General features: G+C 43.1%; 1 protein-coding gene across 1 annotated transcript; it reads left to right on the plus strand.

Annotated features, from left to right (window-relative positions):
- The first annotated feature begins 4,620 nt into the window (after positions 1–4,620).
- Positions 4,621–20,071, plus strand: LOC139337332 (1-phosphatidylinositol 4,5-bisphosphate phosphodiesterase zeta-1-like). The gene is given in 11 exon segments (XM_070971876.1): positions 4,621–4,810; positions 6,190–6,391; positions 8,666–8,810; positions 9,100–9,252; positions 10,937–11,113; positions 11,294–11,453; positions 12,479–12,595; positions 14,830–15,002; positions 16,836–16,962; positions 19,619–19,768; positions 19,989–20,071. Coding segments are annotated over 11 exon segments (1,677 nt in total).
- Positions 20,072–20,153: the final 82 nt, after the last annotated feature.

Consider the following 20,153-nt stretch of genomic DNA (forward strand, 5'->3'; position numbering starts at 1 on the left):
AAGAATACTAAGCAGCCATGAATTTAGATTCATCTTCCGTAAACAGCAGATTTCACGGCTTTCTATTTAGTGCCCAGATTTTAAAATTTAAGATAAACACTTTGGACTCTTCTTTGCTGGTTGGGTTTCCATCACTTTCCCCAAACTGAAGCGTGTTTGGGATTTCCTGATGACAAAGTTATGCTAGAACCCGAAGGAAAAACCATGTGGAGAGATCCAGATAAAGCAATTGTTCATAAAAATGAGCCAATCGGTATTATCATACTCACCCAGCTGGCAATAAACTCTGCCAGCATGTAATTTCTGTGTGTGTGTGACAGTGTATGCTTGTGTGACTTATATGGGAATCCATTAAACTTTACCACTGTTACACTATTTTAATCTTGACTTTGCTACAGGTGATGAACAGCCTGATTACAATCCTGTCTTTTAACATTCAAGTTCAAGTTTTTTTAATCAACATAATGAGGAAATATTTAAATTTCATGTACCAAAATGTGCACTACTAATGCGAAATGCTGAACGCATCTGCAAAACGTTATCTATCGACATTTTTATTTGTTTTCCCTAAAATATACATCCTAAAAACTAATGCATGATTAAGGGTTTTATTTTTGTTTTTAGGCAACTCAAAGCACTTGGTAAAGTTCAGACAAAGCTCACAGTTTCACTGGAGACAACACATGTTGGCTTTTCATTATTCAGCCAAAACTATAATCTTTCTCAAACTTTAACCAAGTGTTGTAGTAGCTTCAACAGCAAATTGAAAACAGCATGTCTTCGGTTTCAACATCCAGTGCTTTGTATAGCAAACCACCCACCCTGACCTCCACCTTTCAAAAGTTTGGCAAAGCACTAGCAAATGAATATATTTTGTAGGGCACAGGGTTGCTAGATGATATGCTACAAGTGCATAAACTATACATGCACGTACTGTATGCCAGAGCTCACAGCTCCTCACCTCTCTAGTTATCCCCTGACATCAGGAATTACCACTGGCATTCTGCTGTCTGACTCAATGCTCCAACAGGCCAATGAATACCAAATGAGCCGGTGGAAATCCAGCTGGGAATACGTTGTCAAAGAAAATATGGTCTGCCCCACCCCCTCCTCCAATTTCAAGTACAGAGTCCCATTTCAAAAAGGAGCAGAAGTCTGAGCTCTTCTCATCTTAAGCATCTGAACAGGTGCCGTTTTTGACTCTGCCTTGCCTTGCTGTGAAACTGGAGCCTTGGGCTAAGATAAGACTGTGATCTCTGCACGTCAAAATGTGATGCGAAGCAAAGTGATCAGATTTTTCCCACAATGAGCAGCACGGACGGTGCCACAGCCTGCTGGTGCATCTGAGCTCCACATGTGTCAAGCTGCCTTCCCAGCACACACACAAACACACCTACGGACTGCTGCGCTTTTATTCGCCATCGACCCTCCAATATGCACAGATGCACATGAGCACAGAAGCAAAAACCGACAGCTACATACACAAGCACACTCTGCTCCCAAATGAGTCCAACTAACCGACCATGGAGAGGGAGGTGCAGTGATGCAGAGACAGGGTCCATACACAGGGCTCCATGTTCACTGCCTGGGAATTATCACATCAAACTCGTATGCCCAATGGTTCTGACAGGCCCGAGGCCAAGCCATTACAGCCTGGTATAGACAGGAATGACTCTGCTGGACTATGACTAGGCAGTGACTATTGTTGTGCACCAGTGATTCACACCCCACCAATAACATTCAGATTTACACAGACAAGCAGGGAGGAAGCTCTTGTCAAACTTGCTAAAACAACCAACACGGATTCAGTGGAAATGTTCTCTAAGCTTCACTGACTGTTGCATAGATGAGTTTTCATGATGTGTTCACACGTTCGTCCACTGTGGCTTTGACATTTTTGAGAATGAAATAATTACTATAGAAATCAATCTTTGGTGCTCTGTAGACTCTGTGGGCATTTGCATGATGTATTCAGACAGCAGCCCAGTGCGCCTTGTAGCACTTGTAGCTCACACTGGAGCCTCAGTTTAACATGCTGTTGTAGGAAATCACAAGCAAGAAGTCAGCATATATGATTTTCAGCAAAATACTAATGCTGACTGGCTGGTGGTGGCCAAGATTTTTGGAGAATAACTACACCCAGTCTGGAAATATTAGGGTGGTGGACAAAGATGGCTTGTGCCATATTTTCATGTGGGACACACTCATGACCACTGAGTTATTAACCTTTCATTTATAATGTGCCAGTTGCACCATTTACAGAATAAACTGTTTACTGCGCTCATCTAAATTTGGTAGCAATTACACAGTGCATTTAAAAGGAATGACTGTTTATGTGAAATAGGCCACAACTGGCAACCAAATATCAGAAATCATTAGAAATAAACATGAGATTCGAGAAAGATGCTAACAGGTTTGAACTCGCGTTCCAAATGGTTAAAGAGCATGCCGCACGGCTGCAGCCGGCCACCCTTGTTGCATGTCATACCTCATAAAGTTTATCATGGTCAACATCTTAGTTTATGAGTCAGCATGCTACATTTGCTCAGTAGCACAGCAGACAAAGTACTGAGCTGAGGCTTATGGAAATGTCATTAAGTTTGCAGGTAATGGTCTTCAGTTAAGAGCGATTTTGCTAGAATATTTGTCATTTGTCAGACATTTTACTCTGAAAGTGTTGTTTTGACCGACTGCCCGCCATCCCTAGATCCCTCCTAGCATGACTAAAACCTCCAAATTGAAACAATATTCTGGGTCATCCAGATATTTTATGCACCGAGCTGGGTAAAGATGGGATGTTTGGATGGCGAAAAAACAGTGTGGCTAAATTTTCAAAATGAAAGAAATTTGCTTTTGCAATGTTGAGTGTGTTGCAAAATGTAGAGTTTTCTAACATTTATTAAAAGACAAATGGTGGCGATGTCCTGAGCAAAAATGTATTGGTTATTCCTTAGAAATCTGAGATCCTGCAAAGTCCTTTTCAAGATCTAAGCAATCAAACAAGGCTGAAAACAGAACCTCCATGGTGGAAATAACTAGTGTGTGTTGACCTAGCTGTAGCTAAGCTGTGTTTATTTGATGCCTGTCTTACAATGTAGGTTTACACTTCCAATCACCCTGAGATATAATGATATATATATATATCATATGAAAGGGAAAGACTTTTCCTCACCCCAGACAGAGTTTTCACCAGGAAGGAACATGAAGGCAAAAGTTCTTTCTTCACATACTCTATTCTGTCTGAAATCTACCAAGTCCACCGCTCACGTCTGAAAAAATGAGAGGAGACAGACACGGGGTGAGTTTTAATCTTCCTCTGCCATACATCAGAGAAGCCGTATGGAATGTGCTCATGATCTTCAGTGTTGTTTTTTTTCATACTACATGCACATAGAATCAGAATGTTTTGTCACCAAGACGACAACTTCGTATACTTTCTAGAAACTGAAGAAGTCAGATTATTTTGAGCGTTTTTATACCCTACTGATTTCCTGTTTACTAAATATCAATAGAACCGAGCCTCAAAGACCATCAGTATCTAAGGTAGGCTGTTGTTTACATGATATCTTATTGAATTTTCAGGAAGCACTCAACATTTCAGTCCCTCTAGAGTTGCATCTGGCTAACTCCCTCCTTGGCGACAATGGTTTACTGTTAGTGAGACAAAGTTTTATCCACATCTTATGTAAGATTGGAGGCTTTTCTTGACTTCATGGCCGGTTGCTAGCTATTTTACACACAATACCCCACTTAAAAAGGATGTGCTGGTTTAGATACAGCTGCTACAACTGCATTAAAGCTTAATGAAGATGATAGCAGAGCTGGTTGCTTCATGCTGCTCACACTGAGGTGACTGATGCAGCAGGAGGCCGGCCCACTGCAGGGTACCGGTGACAGCACTGGCTTAGGCATATGTCTCAACTGTCAAGGGCTGCAGAACAGAGAGATGAAAGGTGTGGAGGGAGGGAGAGAGACACGGAGACACACATAAAGCCAGGGAAAGTCACAGACACTTTTGTCTCACTGACTGAGAGGAACGACAAGGAGAGGAGAGGGACTAAAATGAGAAAGTCACACAGACGTTGCTTTAGTATTTGATGGAAGTAAGAGATACAGAGAGGAGAGGGAGGGAGGTAAGGTGCAGTGCGAGAGGATGGGAGAACTTTGCGCAGAGTGAAGACCCTGACTTCTCTTGAATTCTCTCTCATGCTGAGTTTGAAAAAGAAGAATTTCAACAGTGAGCTCGGAAAGCTGGGATATATCTCTGAGTTGACATTTTTATTCACTATTTCCTGTATATTTTTAGAGAGCGAGTGATGTGATGTGTCTTTGAAACACTTACAAGGGTTTAAAGTATCTAAAAGATGGCACCGTAAAGAATAATCTGGAGTATTGTGCTTTAAATGGACCTAAATTTCTTTCTTTCTAACACTATGATGGCAGATATTCAGCCTTGAAGAAAAGAGCAAGCCTTAAATAAATTAGTGGTAGACGCATACTCTTCTCAGAATTGCATGTTGAGTTCTTAAAAGTTGGAAGTTTTACAAAGAAACTAAAGAGCAACTTCCCAGGATAAACGATGAGGGATTAAGGGGCTTTACTGATTGTGTGCAGGGCAAGATGAAGAAAGGCACGGCCCCCTCCACCAGGAGAACTCAAATCCAGCATCTGTACCAATGCTACGCCTCAGGCCAGATGACGTTGCCTGCCTGCGTCCTCCTCAGGTTCCTCCACAAGGAGCAGATGGAGCTCACAGCAAATGAGGAAACGGCTGAGAGTTTGATTGAAAGATATGAGATTGAAGAGACAGGTAAGCAAAGGCAGAGCTGTGTACCATGTTAGGCTGCTTGCTGCTCATTACTATGGTAAAAAAAAATTAGTCTGTTCTGGAAGAACTAAGGCTTTGTCACATAATGATGCTAATTTAGTTAAAACAGAAGTTAAGACCTAAGCTCCAGTGGTGCCTGGCTGACAAAGTGAAGTCCAGAGGCAGGGGGTTGAAATGACAGAAGGAAAATGGAAGAGTCAGGCACATCAATGGACCAGTAGACCAGATGTTGTCTAGGGCCCATTGTACTGCTGGCAGCATCACGGCATCAAAAGCAGAAAAACAGGGAAACAACAACACAATTAAGACTCAGGACCAGTCTGTGCTGCAGCTAAACTGAAGGCCTCACTCTCCTCACTTTATCATACAGTCTCTGAGTGAGACAGGATTTTTTGAGGAGGAGCTTTAAGCTTTTCTTGTACCTGTACTATAATCATACTGCATGCTGTATATTTTGTTCAGCAAATGAATTACCTGAATACAGAGGAGGTGCAAAAAGCAGATGTTTTATGTCAAAGCTCTGATGTCCTAGTTTCACAAGCAACAAAACAGACCTTTGGACTTGTCACAGCAGAAAAGGCAGAGATGAAACTAATTTTCATTAGAGATGCTGAGTTCATCACTATGAAAACAAAAATGTCTGATGTGGAAAAAGGTCAGTTTTAATCTCAGTAATTGGATGTTTCCTGCAGCAGTGTTCCCTGGGAGTTGTAGTTGACTTCTCCCCTCTCGGTCTTGTCATTGACGTTTTAATCAAACCAGATTTGTTTCTGTGACATTGCTTATATTTCAGACTGATTATTCCATTGGAGGAGTTTTACAGCCACCTCAGACTGAGCATACTTATGCATTTGTGTTTTTAAATGTCACTTTACTGAAGTTTTGTATTGTACTACATCTGAAATCTCAATAGTAACTCAGTTATGTTTACTGAGCAGCTATATTTTGAAGGAGCTAGTTTTTAGTGATGGTATGTTGGTCTGTCTGCTTTGTTCTCTTGGATGGATCCCATAAAAGTTTGTACAGGCAGTCATGGTGCCCAAAGGATAAATTCTAATGACTTTGGACATTTCTTCTAGCATCATCATCAGGTCAGTTAGTGACCAAATATCTGCAAAAATAATGACATTCCCTACAGCCTCAGCTGTAAATGCTTAAAATAAGATGGTAAGCATGGTAATCATTATACCTGCTTAACATTGCATGTTAGTCTTGTCATTATGCTATAGGAGCAGAAACTTTGCTTGAGCTGGCTGGTGCAGTCCTCTTTTTAAACTTTTTTTGTGCTTGGTAGACGAACTGGCACTGATTTTGACTGTGACTGACAGAGCGTCTGCTCGCTCTTCCTCTTCCTCCTCCAGCCAGAGAAAGCAGGTCCATGACATTTGAAGGATTCCTCAGGTACATGGAGTCCAAGGACTGCTGTGTGTTCAACCAGGCCCACACATCTGTGTACCAAGACATGAACCAGCCTCTCACCAGTTACTTCATATCCTCATCACATAACACCTACCTGACTGGAGATCAGCTGGTGGGAAAGAGCAACCTGGACGCCTATGTTTGGTAGAGAAGTACAGTGTATACAGTACAGCTTGTGTGTTCTTCTTCATGATGCAAACAAAATATATGTATATGTATTAGCCAACATTAACTAATCTGCTAAATATATTTCACTAATATGCTTTTTTATGTAGGTCAAAACAAAGGCCAATTTAAACACTATTTGGCTCTTATCTATCCATTATCTATACCGCCTATCCCTTTTGGGGTTGTGGGGGGCTGGAGCCTATCCCAGCTACAATGGGCGAGAGGCGGGGTACACCCTGAACCGGTCGCCAGCCGATTGCAGGGCCACATGCAAGGACAAACAAACATTCACGCTCACACTCACAACTAAGGACAATCTTAGAGTAACCAATTAACCTAATGAGCATGTTTTTGGTCTGTGGGAGGAAGCCGGAGTGCCCGGAGAGAACCCACGCATGCACGGGAAGAACATGCAAACTTCACACAGAAAGGCCCCGCCTGACCCGGGGATCGAACCGGCAACCACGCGCACTACCTGCTGCGCCACCGTGCAGCCCTATTTGGCTCTTATACAGATCTAAAATGCCCCTCAATACACTTTTATCTTCACTCTCAAGTCTCTCCTCCAGAGCTACATGTGTGTTATCTGGACACACTCTTTCGCTCTCATTTCATTGACCCACTCATGTGCTGAGGCAGACAGTGAAATTGCTGTGGTCCCTTTATGGGGTAATGGAGGTGATTACAGAAGGGGCTGATGGCAGCAGAAGTGCTGTATTTATGGTCCCTGTGAAAGTGCTGAGCGCCCTGGCTGGCTGGTTGAGTGGAACCCTCCAAACCAGCAGCCTGGAAGCTCTGGTTTACTTAGATAATGAAATAATCATCGAGAGAGGAGAACAAAGTGGCAGGACGAGGAGGTGGCATTTTAGAAATCCCATTAGCTCACAGGTGGGAGACTGAAGAAATACACGATTAACAAAAGCCTATAGGAGGAGGAGGAATACACTCATTTGATAGTTGGATGAAAAGACTGACATAACTCTCATGTCTCAGCGTTAGGGATGGAGTTGGTGTCAGGCCATTGTTAGCATACAGTAGCTTAGCATAAAGACTGGAAGTAGGGGGAAACAGCTAGCTTGGCTCTACCAGAGAGCATTCTACTTAGCATATAAACTGCATACAACTGAAAAATGCACCAACAAGAAGTCTTTATGCTAACTAAGCTTATTGTTTTCCAGCTCTAGAACACATTTATTTTCCTTTATAAGAATGAGATAAACTCATTCTGTACCTTGTAAACACACGTTCAGCATTTAAATCTCCTAAATAACCTTTTATTCCTTGCCTCTTTCTCTGCGTGCTGTTGCTCTCCACAGTCAGCAGTACAATTAAACACAAAAACATAATAAAGAAGAAATACAAAAGGTAACAAAACAGCCAAAATATTAATAAAAGGAAACCAGACGTGCGGTCCAGTCATCCATTCTCTGAAATGCCAGAGGCAATTATAGAGCCACTTGCAACATGACACTCATAGTAGCAGTGGGGTTACAGAGCAAGTCTGCAGTGCACAAGACAGTCATGACGTTTCTGTAACCAAAGAGAAGCACATGGCTGAGAGTGGAAGTGAAAGAACAGCAGGCAACTGCTGAAGAAATACACGGCAGACGCGTGTTCGTGTGTGCTGACATTCAAATGCAAAACAGCAATATTCTGGTGGAAAAGTGTGGTTCCCCAAAAAGCACAACCATGCCGGAGTCAAACTGTCTGGAGTAAAAGGGTGATACAACTTTGCATCAGGGTTGCGAGAAAATGTATCATTGCCACAGTTATTATTTGCCCAACCCCTGCTGTGAAAGTGATATCATTTTTGTTCACCACCAACAGCAAGAAATATCTTTTAACAACAAGACACGTTCTGTTCTGCGTAAATTTGACTTGAAAGTACAGAAATGGAAATGTAACATCACCCTTTTTTGGTGTTAAATGAGGAGCAGATTCACTCAGGTCGTGGCAGCTGTTGGAATAAACTATTAGATTGCAATGTTCGCAGCACAATATCCACATGTACAGTAATACGCAACATGTAGGAAAGTGGCTTTGATGGCTCCACTTGTGAGAACTTGACCTGAGCAAGGGAATAGCTGAGATTGTGCCTCAACTCTTCACGTCTAATTTCTGATGCAGTACATTACAAGTGCTTATCATAGCCTTACCACAGCTCAGTGTGTTTGTCTATGTGTCTCTGTATGCATGCACGTGCTTGTGTGTGTGTGTGTGTGTGTGTGTGTGTGTGTATGTGTGGCACAGTGCTCTGAGGAAAGGCTGTCGCTGTCTGGAGATTGACTGCTGGGATGGGCCTGATATGGAGCCTGTAGTCTACCATGGCCACACCCTGACCACCAAGATACTCTTTAAGGATGTCATCAGCACTGTGGAGCGACATGCCTTCGAGGTATGTATTATGTTACATGGCATATATGTCCTGGAGTGGTGCTCCAGGCATCTGACTCGGTGTTCACTCCTGCCTCTGAAGGCCCCAGGAGTCCCCACTTAGCTGCATTTGCTCTAATTAATAGCATCTCTGAGAGTAATGCTTTGCTTGCATGTTGTCTTTGATTCAGGCAGTTCAGGCCATTTTCTGTGTTGTTAATTTAGAGCCTGCAGGGAGAGCAGCAGATCCATGTTTGATGCTAATTGTTCCAAATGGGGGTTGAGTCATGATTTTATTTATGTGTTGACAGGTGTCTGCGTATCCTGTGATCCTGTCGTTAGAAAACCATTGCTCGCAGGAGCAGCAGGAGGTCATGGCCCAGTACCTCATCTCTATCCTGGGGGACAAGCTGCTGAGAACTCCCTTGCAGCACTCAACCTCTGGGGACCTCCCGAGCCCAAATGTAAGACTTGGCCATATGAGCAGCAAATCAGAAAGCAGGATCTGTGTTTAATGTGCGAGCTGCTGGTGCAGGCAGAGGGATGACAGCGTTTGTATGTGAAAAATCATCGCCTGTCATAGCAAAGCAAAACAAGGAGAAAATGAGACCTTTTCGGTGTCACGGAGGACCTCATTAGTCTCTTTCCGAGGCTTCCTGCGCCTCTCTCCTCCAATGGGACCGGAGGGGTAGATGGATGTCCGCATTTCCAAACCTCTTTAATCTCTCAGAGATTCACAAAATCTAATGTGATCCTGAGAAGTGTCCATCATTTTAAGTGTGCTGAGGCACTTGAGCTGATTGTTCATTTAGATTACCGGGTTTGGGCTGCGGCTTCTTCTCCGCTGAAAGGATCTGCCTCAACTTCTGACTGAGAGACTGGCCTGAAAGATGCTGCTTCAGTCACTCCAGCCTATTGAATATGACGAGGGGGATGAAGGGTTTTTCTCTGAGGGTGGATGAGCATGTGCCGTCTCTCCAGAGGTTCTTTGCTGCCTGCTGCTTTGGAATTTACTGCAAAACAAATGAGTTGTGTTTTATCCTGCATGTGCATGTTAGATTTGCTTCCCCATATCTTTTTTTTATTTTTTAATCTATATGTCTCAGGAAGTGGGGGCGTGCATAGGAGCCTCAGAACAAGTGGTTCCATCTTGACTATTAACCTGCAGCAACCTGAACACTGAATCAGTGTTCACATGTCACATTAATGCAGCTTCACACATCCAGTAGTGAAATACTCTATACTCAGAAGTGTTCATTATCTTATACGCCTCTCTGACCACTTAAAGGTTTTAAATCTGTTTACTAAATCGTCAAAGCCGCAGGAAGGACGGAAAACCCAATTTTCTTCCCTCTGTTTCTCCATTATGCAGTGTAATTAGAAATAAGCTATAGTTAATTAACAAGTTATTACTCTGCTTTATTCTATTTTTACTGTAAACACTGGCATAATTCTTTTTAAGAACCCTCATATATCCTAAATTACATCAACATAAGCAGAGCCTCTGTCGTAGCTCTCCAGACTGTATCATTTTTCTGTAGCAGCAATGAAAAAATGAAAGAGTGCAGTGCCAAAGGAAGCTTATAATTTTCATACTATATGGGCTCTTACAGGTTGTTAATGTGGGCAGATCTGTAATTATTTTGGCATATTTTTCCTGTGCATACAGTATGTGACGCTGACAGGGTGACTTCCTGTCATGTGGCTTACCATTGGGCTGCTTCCAAGTGCAGACCATAATGTTTTTTACTTGTAGCATATTGCTGCTCATCTGCATAAAGAACCCTATAACAGATTTGGAGCCAGGACGGTGAAATATAGCAGCAGATGTGTGATTGAGTGATTCGGTACACCTGCTGCTTTCTGCTTCTTTCTCCCACCTAACTTGGCTGTGTTGACGCATTGATGTGGATGTGGCTACTGAGTGTTTCTTTGAAGAATAGCATCTTTTTCTCAAATCAGGGAGGGGGCGTTACGTACAAAGCAAGTGTTTTGATGTCCTAAGTTTGAAGTTTGTTTGACTGATGCAACTGTGTTATGGTTGTATGTGAGCGGGGGTGAATGTACAGTAGGTGTCCATGATTAAGGTACCTTCACATATAGTCATGTATAAATTCGTACCGCATGTGTGCTTTGTGGGTTTGCCAGGACCTGCAGCATAAGATACTCATCAAGAATAAAAAGCTCAAGACTCAGATTAAGACAGAGGTGGAGGAGAGTGTAGATGAGGGCGAGGATGATGAGGAGGAGGACGATGAGGAGGATGAGGAGCATCAAACCAAAGCAAAGTTCTGGTCTCCTAGAAAGGCAAGGTCAAAGACCAAAGTAAGTCAGTTAGATCTCAGAGCAGAAACACAGAGACAGATATAGACTGTTGGTATGAGGAGATGCTGCACCGATACGATAGCTGATGGAACAAAAAGGTAAAGATTTAATCACAGCATGTTGCAATTTGGTGAATGCTCTGTTTGGTTTTATCTTCCTTTCTACCCTACATCTAATGAGTAGAAGAAGAAGGTGGTGGTGGCAGAGGCTTTATCTGACCTGGTCGTATACACCAGGTCTGTCAAGTTCATCAGCTTCACTCATTCCATGGACAGTCAGAACTGCTATGAGAACACATCCATGGCGGAGAAGAAGGCTCGGAAGCTGGCCAAAGCCTCAGGTAAAATATTATTTTACAGATGAGGAAAGCCTGATTTTAAAGTGATGAAGAAAGTGTATAATTATTCCAAATATCACGAAATATTGTTCTGATGAGCCCAGCAGATTCACATGAGTTAAGATTATATTAAGCTCAAAGGAGAAGTCTCTGTAGGTCCTCTTTGGATGAGAAATGCAATTACGTCTGGTGCCAGAAACCTCCATAATATCCAAAGCATATTGAACATGACATATACGGCATAGAGGAGTACTTTCAGGAAATAAAGCACAACAGCAGAAGCCCAGAAATGCGCCTTCCCATCTCACCGTTGGGGATGTGACAAAGAGCCCACAGAGGTTCAAATCAACTGATAATCAGTTAAACTGTCATTGCGCTGCTGTGCTGCAGTCTACTGGAGATACAGAGTGACGTGGAGAAATGAAATCTGCTCCCGCTGAAGAAGAATGACGCTTTCCAGACACACAGCTACATTATAAGCTGGTTGGCTTGGTTGGCAGGGACCATGAACAGTCTCAGTTACGGCGGAGTTGTAAAAACCTTGTAGTCTCTTGTCATCATCAAGCCCTGCAGGGAGACTGCACAGCTGGTACGATCACACACACACTGAAGCTGTGTGTCAGGCTTTTTTTAGTCTATCCAGAATGGTTTCCGTCTTCTCATGTATTCTACAAAGATTTTCACTTGACATTAAGCTAAACAACAATTTAATTGGCGTGTCTTACTTATTGGGAGCCTATTTCAATATAAGCAAGAGCAAAGAGTCGTATCTGTAACGCCACGAACTGTGATCTGTCGCAATGACGAATCAGAAAATGGCATTTTCATTAAAAAAAAGAAAAAGAAAATGAAAAAAATCTCTCAAAAATCTCTCTTATCTCCCTGCAGATAGACCTGCTCTCCTGAATCACTGCATAGCCGCTGTGACTGAGTCAGATGATTGGACTAAAATGTACATGACACGACATCTGTGTGTGTGTGTGTCAGAGGAGATATGTGACCTTTGAGTGTTGTGCATCCTCTCCCAGGTGCAGATTTTGTTCAGCATAACCAGAGGTTCCTCAGCAGGATTTACCCGGCGGCCTCGAGGATGTCTTCGTCCAACTACAACCCTCAGGAGTTTTGGAACGTCGGCTCACAGCTCGGTGAGTGGGAGACAGCAAGTATATTCCAGTCCAAAACAGGAGAAAGACCACATGCATATAAGCACACACACACGCATTTATTTAGGCGTAGGAATCTGGAATGAGCTTAACAAACATGCTGATTTTCTCCTCTGTTTTTAAAACCTTTACGCATTTCCAAACTCGTAAGATGAATGCAAATCAATACGGTATGCATGCAGTACATGTGCTGTTATCTGATATGCAATTATGGAGACATGGAAATGTTTAGAAAGCAAATTAAGCCAGTCTAATTGGTAGATAAACACAGGAATCAATAAAACATTGTACAGGTTTATGAATTAACCCATCAATTAATAGGTATTTCATTTATCTATCTTTAAAGGGTAAATAAAAAAGGATCTTTAAAAGAAATACAAGATATGTTAGTTATATGTCAAATTAAGAAGGGCTAACGAAATGTTCCTGAAGTTACCAATACTTTGTTGTCAACTCAGCTTCTATTTTGGTCGAGATTAAAACCCTGAAAACATCCATTCAAAAAAGACATGAAAGGAGAATTTCTTTGATCCCTGTGCGTCAGCAGTTTCAACAGGAATCAAAAAGTTCTCAACACACACAGAACAGCCACCACAATCCATTACAAGCTCCTCTTTTCTTTCTCTCTCTTTTTTTTAACAAACGGAGAGAGATGAGGCACGGAAAGTAAGATTGTCAAACTTCAAAGGGAACAACCGGCCAAGTGTCCTGTCGATTAGCGGTGAAAAGAACATTTCATTCCAGTCCACAGCCTGACCGCCTCATCTGCAGTTTCCCCCGGAGCAAGTCCTCTCCTGGCCCTTATCACACCTTTTCTAAATCGATTTGCACCCTCCTAAATGCGTTTTTTTTTCTTCTCTAAACTACATCCTTGTCTGGGTCACAGCTTTGTATTTTTTCATGCAGTTATAATTACTTTAGAGTCAAGCGTGAGCATTGGGCTTGAGTCATACCACATACCTGCGCTCTTAAAGCAAACTATCCATCCATCCATTATCTATACCGCCTATCCCTTTCGGGGTTGCGGGGGGCTGGAGCCTATCCCAGCTACAATGGGCGAGAGGCGGGGTACACCCTGAACCGGTCGCCAGCCGATTGCAGGGCCACATGCAAAGACAGACAAACATTCACACTCACACTCACACCTACGGACAATTTAGAGTCATCAATTAACCTAATGAGCATGTTTTTGGTCTGTGGGAGGAAGCCGGAGTACCCGGAGAGAACCCACGCATGCACGGGAAGAACATGCAAACTTCACACAGAAAGGCACCGCCCGACCCGGGGATCGAACTGGCAACCTTCTTGCTGTGAGGCACCCGCACTACCTGCTGCGCCACCGTGCAGCCCTAAAGCAAACTAAAAAAATTAATTCCTAAACTTCATCCTCGAGCCTTATGCCAACGTGTGCTTAGCCATGACCTTAAAGTCACAACCCTGATGTGTCTGGCAGTGTCTTGCCGAGCATCCCTGTCACTCCACCTGCCTTTACACATCCTCTTCAGCCGTTACCGTCACTCAGTCGGCCAACCGCTGATTCTGACATGAAGCCTGGCTGATTGCTGAGCAGACTGCCTGCGTGCTTCGATGGCAGCTGTGCAGATGGTGATCGGCACTTTTCACAGTTGCAGGAGACTGCAGCACCAAGCAGCAGCCTGAATGGATCAATTACAGTTAGATGAGCAGAACATTCACTGGGACTCTGTGACATACGTATAGAAAAAGATGCACGGCAGTGTGATGGGTAATTAAAGGTGTTTTTCTCCATATTTATCATATATTTATCACATATTTATATTAACCCGCCAGCAGGATTACACCTGCTGCTTCCCTTATCTGATGATCTCTTCAGGTCTGAAAAGTGCAGTCACTGATGACACTGAGGACACGGTGTATGCAGCACAGGACACAAAGCTTCACAGTGCAGAAAACCCACCACAGATGCACGCATCTCACAGCTGGTGACTGTGAAAGTGTCCCTGATGCAATGTGCGCTATTGTTGCAGAAACATTTCAAGTCATTGTATAATTTAGCTCCCTCCTGCAGAACGAAAAAGAGTCTTAAAAACAGAAGGTATGCAGGAGACCATCTCATGCTGCTCATTTCATTTCAACAAGCTTTAGGCTTTCTCAGTTTTGTTCCAATAAATCTCGTTGCCGCTGCTCCGTGGCTCCTCATTTTCATTGTTCCAAGATTGTCCCGTGGTGTTTTGCAGTGGCTCTAAATTTCCAGTCCCTGGGCTTTCCCATGGACCTTAATGATGGCCGTTTCCAGGACAACGGGGGCTGTGGATACATCCTGAAGCCGGCAGTGCTCATGTCCAGTCAGAGGAGCTTTGATCCCGGCCACAGCCAGAACAGCCTCGAACCCACACACCTGCTGCTCAAGGTAAAGCTATCACGCACTGAACGCTGAGTAATCCACTCGGGGTGGCTTTATGGATTAAGGTATAATGTTACAGGACTGTGTGTGTGTGTTTTACATGCATGTGCATGTGTGTCTGTACCTCACAATCTGGGGATTGTGCAGCATCTCCTCTTTGCCTCTAGATAAATGCTTTCCTGCCGGATGCTGTGAACCAACAATGATGTAAAACTCCCTGAGAGTGTCTCCGTTTAATTAGATTATCTCCATCAGAAAATAAAGGGAAAGAAAAGAGGGGGGTGATCTAATGCAATTAGACCTGGGGTCCAATTAATAAATCATCCCTTTTCCATTATTTTAAGCGTCTTGGGGGACAGTACACACAGCGCTTGTAATGTACTGTATCTAAGCCACATAACAATAGGGGCAATGAAGCGGTAGAGAAGAGTCACGTCTCTTTAGTGCGCCATAAGGACGAGGCTCACACATCAACTCTTCTAAGTCCAATTACAGAGAGACAACAGTTTGCTGTTACAGAACATAATGGCGGGACTCAGAGATATGTGAGGCTTTGTGCTGCAAAGACAACATGTGGAATTGACTGGGATCACATGGGACTCATACAGACTTAGTGCAGAGGAGGTAGACGAAAGACATCATAATTACTGTGCTGGAATCAGTTTTATGAACATCTATAAATCATAGTGAAAATCCCTCTTAAAGGGTCGGTTCATCCAAATTACAACAACTGACCTTTGTTATAATTTGGACGGCAATAAGACTCTGTGTGTTTATACTTTTTCCTCAGTTGACCTCGCTCGGTAAGCACAGCAGCTGAGTTGAATGTAACCAGTTAGACCACTTAAAGAATTCATGCAGTCTGTTCATGCCGTACCTCTGCTAATGTCCGTATGCTGTCTGATGAAGGAAATACATCTGGATCAGACAACACAAGTTAAACAAAAACACACTAGGCATTGTCTTCTAATGGAGTATGCACATACACACGCGCACGCACGCACGCACGCACGCACGCACGCACGCACGCACGCACGCACGCACGCACGCACACACACACACACACACACACACACACACTGTACATCTTCTCAGCACAGTGCATGAAATATAAATGTGGTGTGCTCTGCTTTGGATGCCCTGGGAAAAACCTCACCTTTCTTTATTCACAGCACCATTCTGTATTACTTGATCACTTCAGGGAAAATCCTACAATCTTGACTCAGCTCTAAACTCAGTGGGAATCGGAGTCATGAGCAGCATTCACTGTTGTAAGTTAGGTAGGGTCGAGTTTTCAATCTTTAAACAGTAAATTATTCATCTGCTCAGGAAAACAATATTTCCCCTTGAGCTTTCATGAAACTGTTTAGCATAAAACTGTCAGCTATAAACAATGATCTGTGTTTCAATAGCAAATCTTTATGAAGTGATAACTCCAAACTACTATCTAGTACACGCTCACAAGTATGGGCCACTGTAACTGTGCATAAGCATAATGCAGGGTGGGTTGTAGCGTGACTTTAGGAGAGGAAAGGGACTGTAATTTTGGGCCGGACACTGTAAAGCTCCATCAGTGCCAAGCGGGGCATGTCGTGATAAGTACATGCAGGTTTGTCTTTGATCAGTGCTGGGGAAGGGAAGGCTCAGTGTGAGAGGACTGCAGATAAGCCTGCCTCTCTCCAGACGAGTGTAATTACAGCCCTCTCCTCTCCACTTCTTTTCTCTCTCCTGTTTTCTCTTCTCTTTTGTGATTACTGTTTATCCCTCATATCAATTACACTGTCATGCACCCACCTATGCGACCATTTGTTCTACCTTTCTGCGTGTGTCTGTCTACAGGTGATCAGTGGGTCCAACCTACCTGTCCCCAGGAGTGGCAAAGCTCCGGACCTCTTTGTCAGGGTGGACATTTATGGGATAGCTTGTGACTCGTGCAGAAAAAGCACACATACTGTCAAAAACAACTGTGAGTATTGCAGGACACTGTACATGGTCTTGCTTGGACACAGGTTGACAGGCTTGACATGCTAACATTAGCACGCTAACATGCTCCCATTGGGAGTTATTTCTATGTTTCCAGGGTTAAGATTTGGGTTCTAACTTGAACATAATAGGAGGGTTAATGTGTCTTAAAGACCCCCCTCCAATGAAAACATATATATACGTGCCTGCTCATGGTGACAATGCTAACACGATAAGGCTGATGGGACAGTCATTAGCTTGGCTGGTATTTTTGGTCATGAACAAAGTATTTGACAAATGAAAATTTTGAATTGATCACAAGTTGTCACAAGTCATCCTGAGGGCGATATGAATGTCTGTAATAAATTTCAAGGTAATCTGTCCAAAGCTGTTGACATATTTCACTCAAAAACACAAACTTCAACCTCAAAGTGTCCCAAGAGGACAAGTCACGGGATCACTAATGTCAGTTACAGCAATCCATCAGGATCAAAGTGGTGGACTTACCAACAGGCAGACAATGCCATCCCTGTATTTATGCGAACAAACACAGATCCAAATTCATCTGAGAACACGCCTAGTACCTCCACACTGCAGGACAAACCTTCAAGTAAAACACGGAAACCACCTAAACTGGAGTCGAGGGAGTTTTGTATGACAGCAGCATTTCTGTGGGGTCCTGTTGTTTTTTCCCTTCCTTTTAAATCTATTTCCCAGTAAGCTGCTGTTGGGCTTGTGAATAGAAATGTGCTGATGATTTTCTTCAAGTGGATTTCCTTTGAAGAGAAGTCTGTCATGCGGCACTGCTATGACTGGCAACACAGAGCTTACCGTCACCGCACACAGGACAAAGTGCTACAGTTTAAGTTGGATGGAGATTGTTTGCACTCAGAAGTATCACAGTACCCTATCACCAGCAGCCATAATGACTAGGGCTAGTTTATTATTGTTTACAATGATGAATGTGAAAATGGCTGTTTGGGTCTTAAATGTACTGCCTGTAACTGTCATCAGACTTTCAAGTGTGGAAGTTAATCCCGCAGCTGTCGAGGTTTCTGACAGACTCTTCATATTTCAGCCGGTGTTCACCACAGAACATGCAGTATGTCGCATTTGATTTGGAGCTTTCGTCTTTAAACAATGGGAACATGAAAAATTAACTTGATATCAAGACATCGCATTGATGAGATACAACACTGTGCTGCTGCTGCTGGCATGTGACAAAGAGGGAGAGAAGGAGAGAGAGAGTGGGAGAGATGGTTTAGAGTCCTGAAGGGAGCAGAGCACTTATGCATGAGCATAAATCATAAAATCGCTTCACACTATGAAACAGATAAGGTCACTGGTGAATACAAATGAGTGTGGATTTAGATTAAAACTTGGCTGTTACAGAGGAACTTATTTCGAATCAGAAAAGGGTTCAAGATTGCAGCACAGATGACTCATTATGGGAGCTCTCCTCATTTGTCACTGTAGTATTGCACCTAAATAAGACTTGTCATGCATCAAACTGTGGGTCTGTTGAACTATCTATTCACTATAGACGGCAATGTCAGTTGTTGGTCACTTCACCACTTCGGTCTAGACCGAAACATCTCAATGACCAATTAAAATATACTTTGAATATATCTGTGAATTTGAATTTAAACTCTTGCAAAACTATCGACAAGCGAATTGCATTACCATCATCCTCAGTTGTACTTTCTGTTTACTACTAATTAGTAATAGTAAATGTTAGCATGCTGAGATGCTGAACTAAGATCGGCATGTTAGCGTTATGATTGTCAGCATGTGGCTCTAAGTCCCGAGTGCAACCTCACAGAGCTGCTAGCATGGCTGTGGGCTCTTGGTCTTGATTAACAACAAGCTGAATAAATGAACGAGGCTCTCTGTGAGTCTCTCACTCTTTGTCTGGTGATGGTAACTCTGCTGCTGTGTCCTCTGCTGTGAGGGTCCAGCACGGTGACTGAGAAAGAGCTGAGTGAAAGCATGAGAGCCTCATTAGTGACATCTTGAATATCATTCATCAAAACTGGTTTTTCCAGAGAGGCTTTAGTTTAACTTGTGTCTGCAGTTTTGGGCTTGTGGACATTTTAAACCTGAAATAACATGTCTGGCCACTTCAGAAACAAGCTGCAAATACAACACTCACATATTATTGCCCCATAAAGTTGATGTGGCAAATAGTTGACAAATAGTTCACTATTCACACATTCATTACATGCGGGGTAGGATTAGCATTCATTTGTAGTCTTGTCTACGGCCACCTAGTGAATGCGAGTCGAACATTTGCTCATTTTTAGCTCCATTTTTAGTCTCTACCAACTCCTAAGAAGACTATCTCACTGTTTAGCTGCTAAATGCTCCACTCTGTGCATGAGCCAGTTGATTTTTCTTAACTTTGAAGTTTGGTGTGAGCATGAAGTGTACAGGGGTTATTTAGAGCTGTTTCACTGAAAACATCTGCCTGCTGAAAGCAATGCTATGGCAGTGAACCAAAACAATGAGTTAAAGATGCTAAATGCTCCATAGAGCTGAGACGAGCTGCAGAATCAGGAGTTAGTGACACATTTTCATGTAAATAAGTATTTTGACTAATTGTTTACAGCATATACAAATTCTGATAGCCTCTAATGGACTGATTCTGATCACCTTTACAGCTCTGAGTCCTCACTGGGATACTGACATGAAATTCAGCATCAGCATCCCCGAGCTCTGCCTCATCCGCTTCTGTGTCCGAGACCAGACCGGCATTCTCAGCAGCGATTTTGTGGGCCAGTACACGCTGCCCTTCACCAGCCTGAAGAAAGGTGAGCCGCACATGCTGAAAGAGGGAGAGGAGGTGGGGGTTGGGAGTCAGCTAAAGAGCTAAATTGCATCAGGTGACATTGTGTGACCATCATTGTATTTCCATTCATTCACAAAGTCAGCATTACTGAAGGTTGGTCTCTAGAGCCTTTATGGAAATACTTCCACATATGTGACGCTTGTGTATTTAGCAGCTATACACACATTTCTCTCCACCTCCAGGCTACCGCTGGGTGCCTCTCCGGTCCCGAGACGGATGCAGCCTGGATCCAGCCTCCCTCTTCGTCTTTGTTTGGTATCCCTAAAAACAGCTCTCCATATCAGAATCTCACACACACACACACACACACACACACACACACACACACACACACACACACACACACA

Source organism: Chaetodon trifascialis, chromosome 10 (genome assembly GCF_039877785.1).
Source record: "Chaetodon trifascialis isolate fChaTrf1 chromosome 10, fChaTrf1.hap1, whole genome shotgun sequence".
Classification (NCBI taxonomy): domain Eukaryota; kingdom Metazoa; phylum Chordata; class Actinopteri; order Chaetodontiformes; family Chaetodontidae; genus Chaetodon; species Chaetodon trifascialis.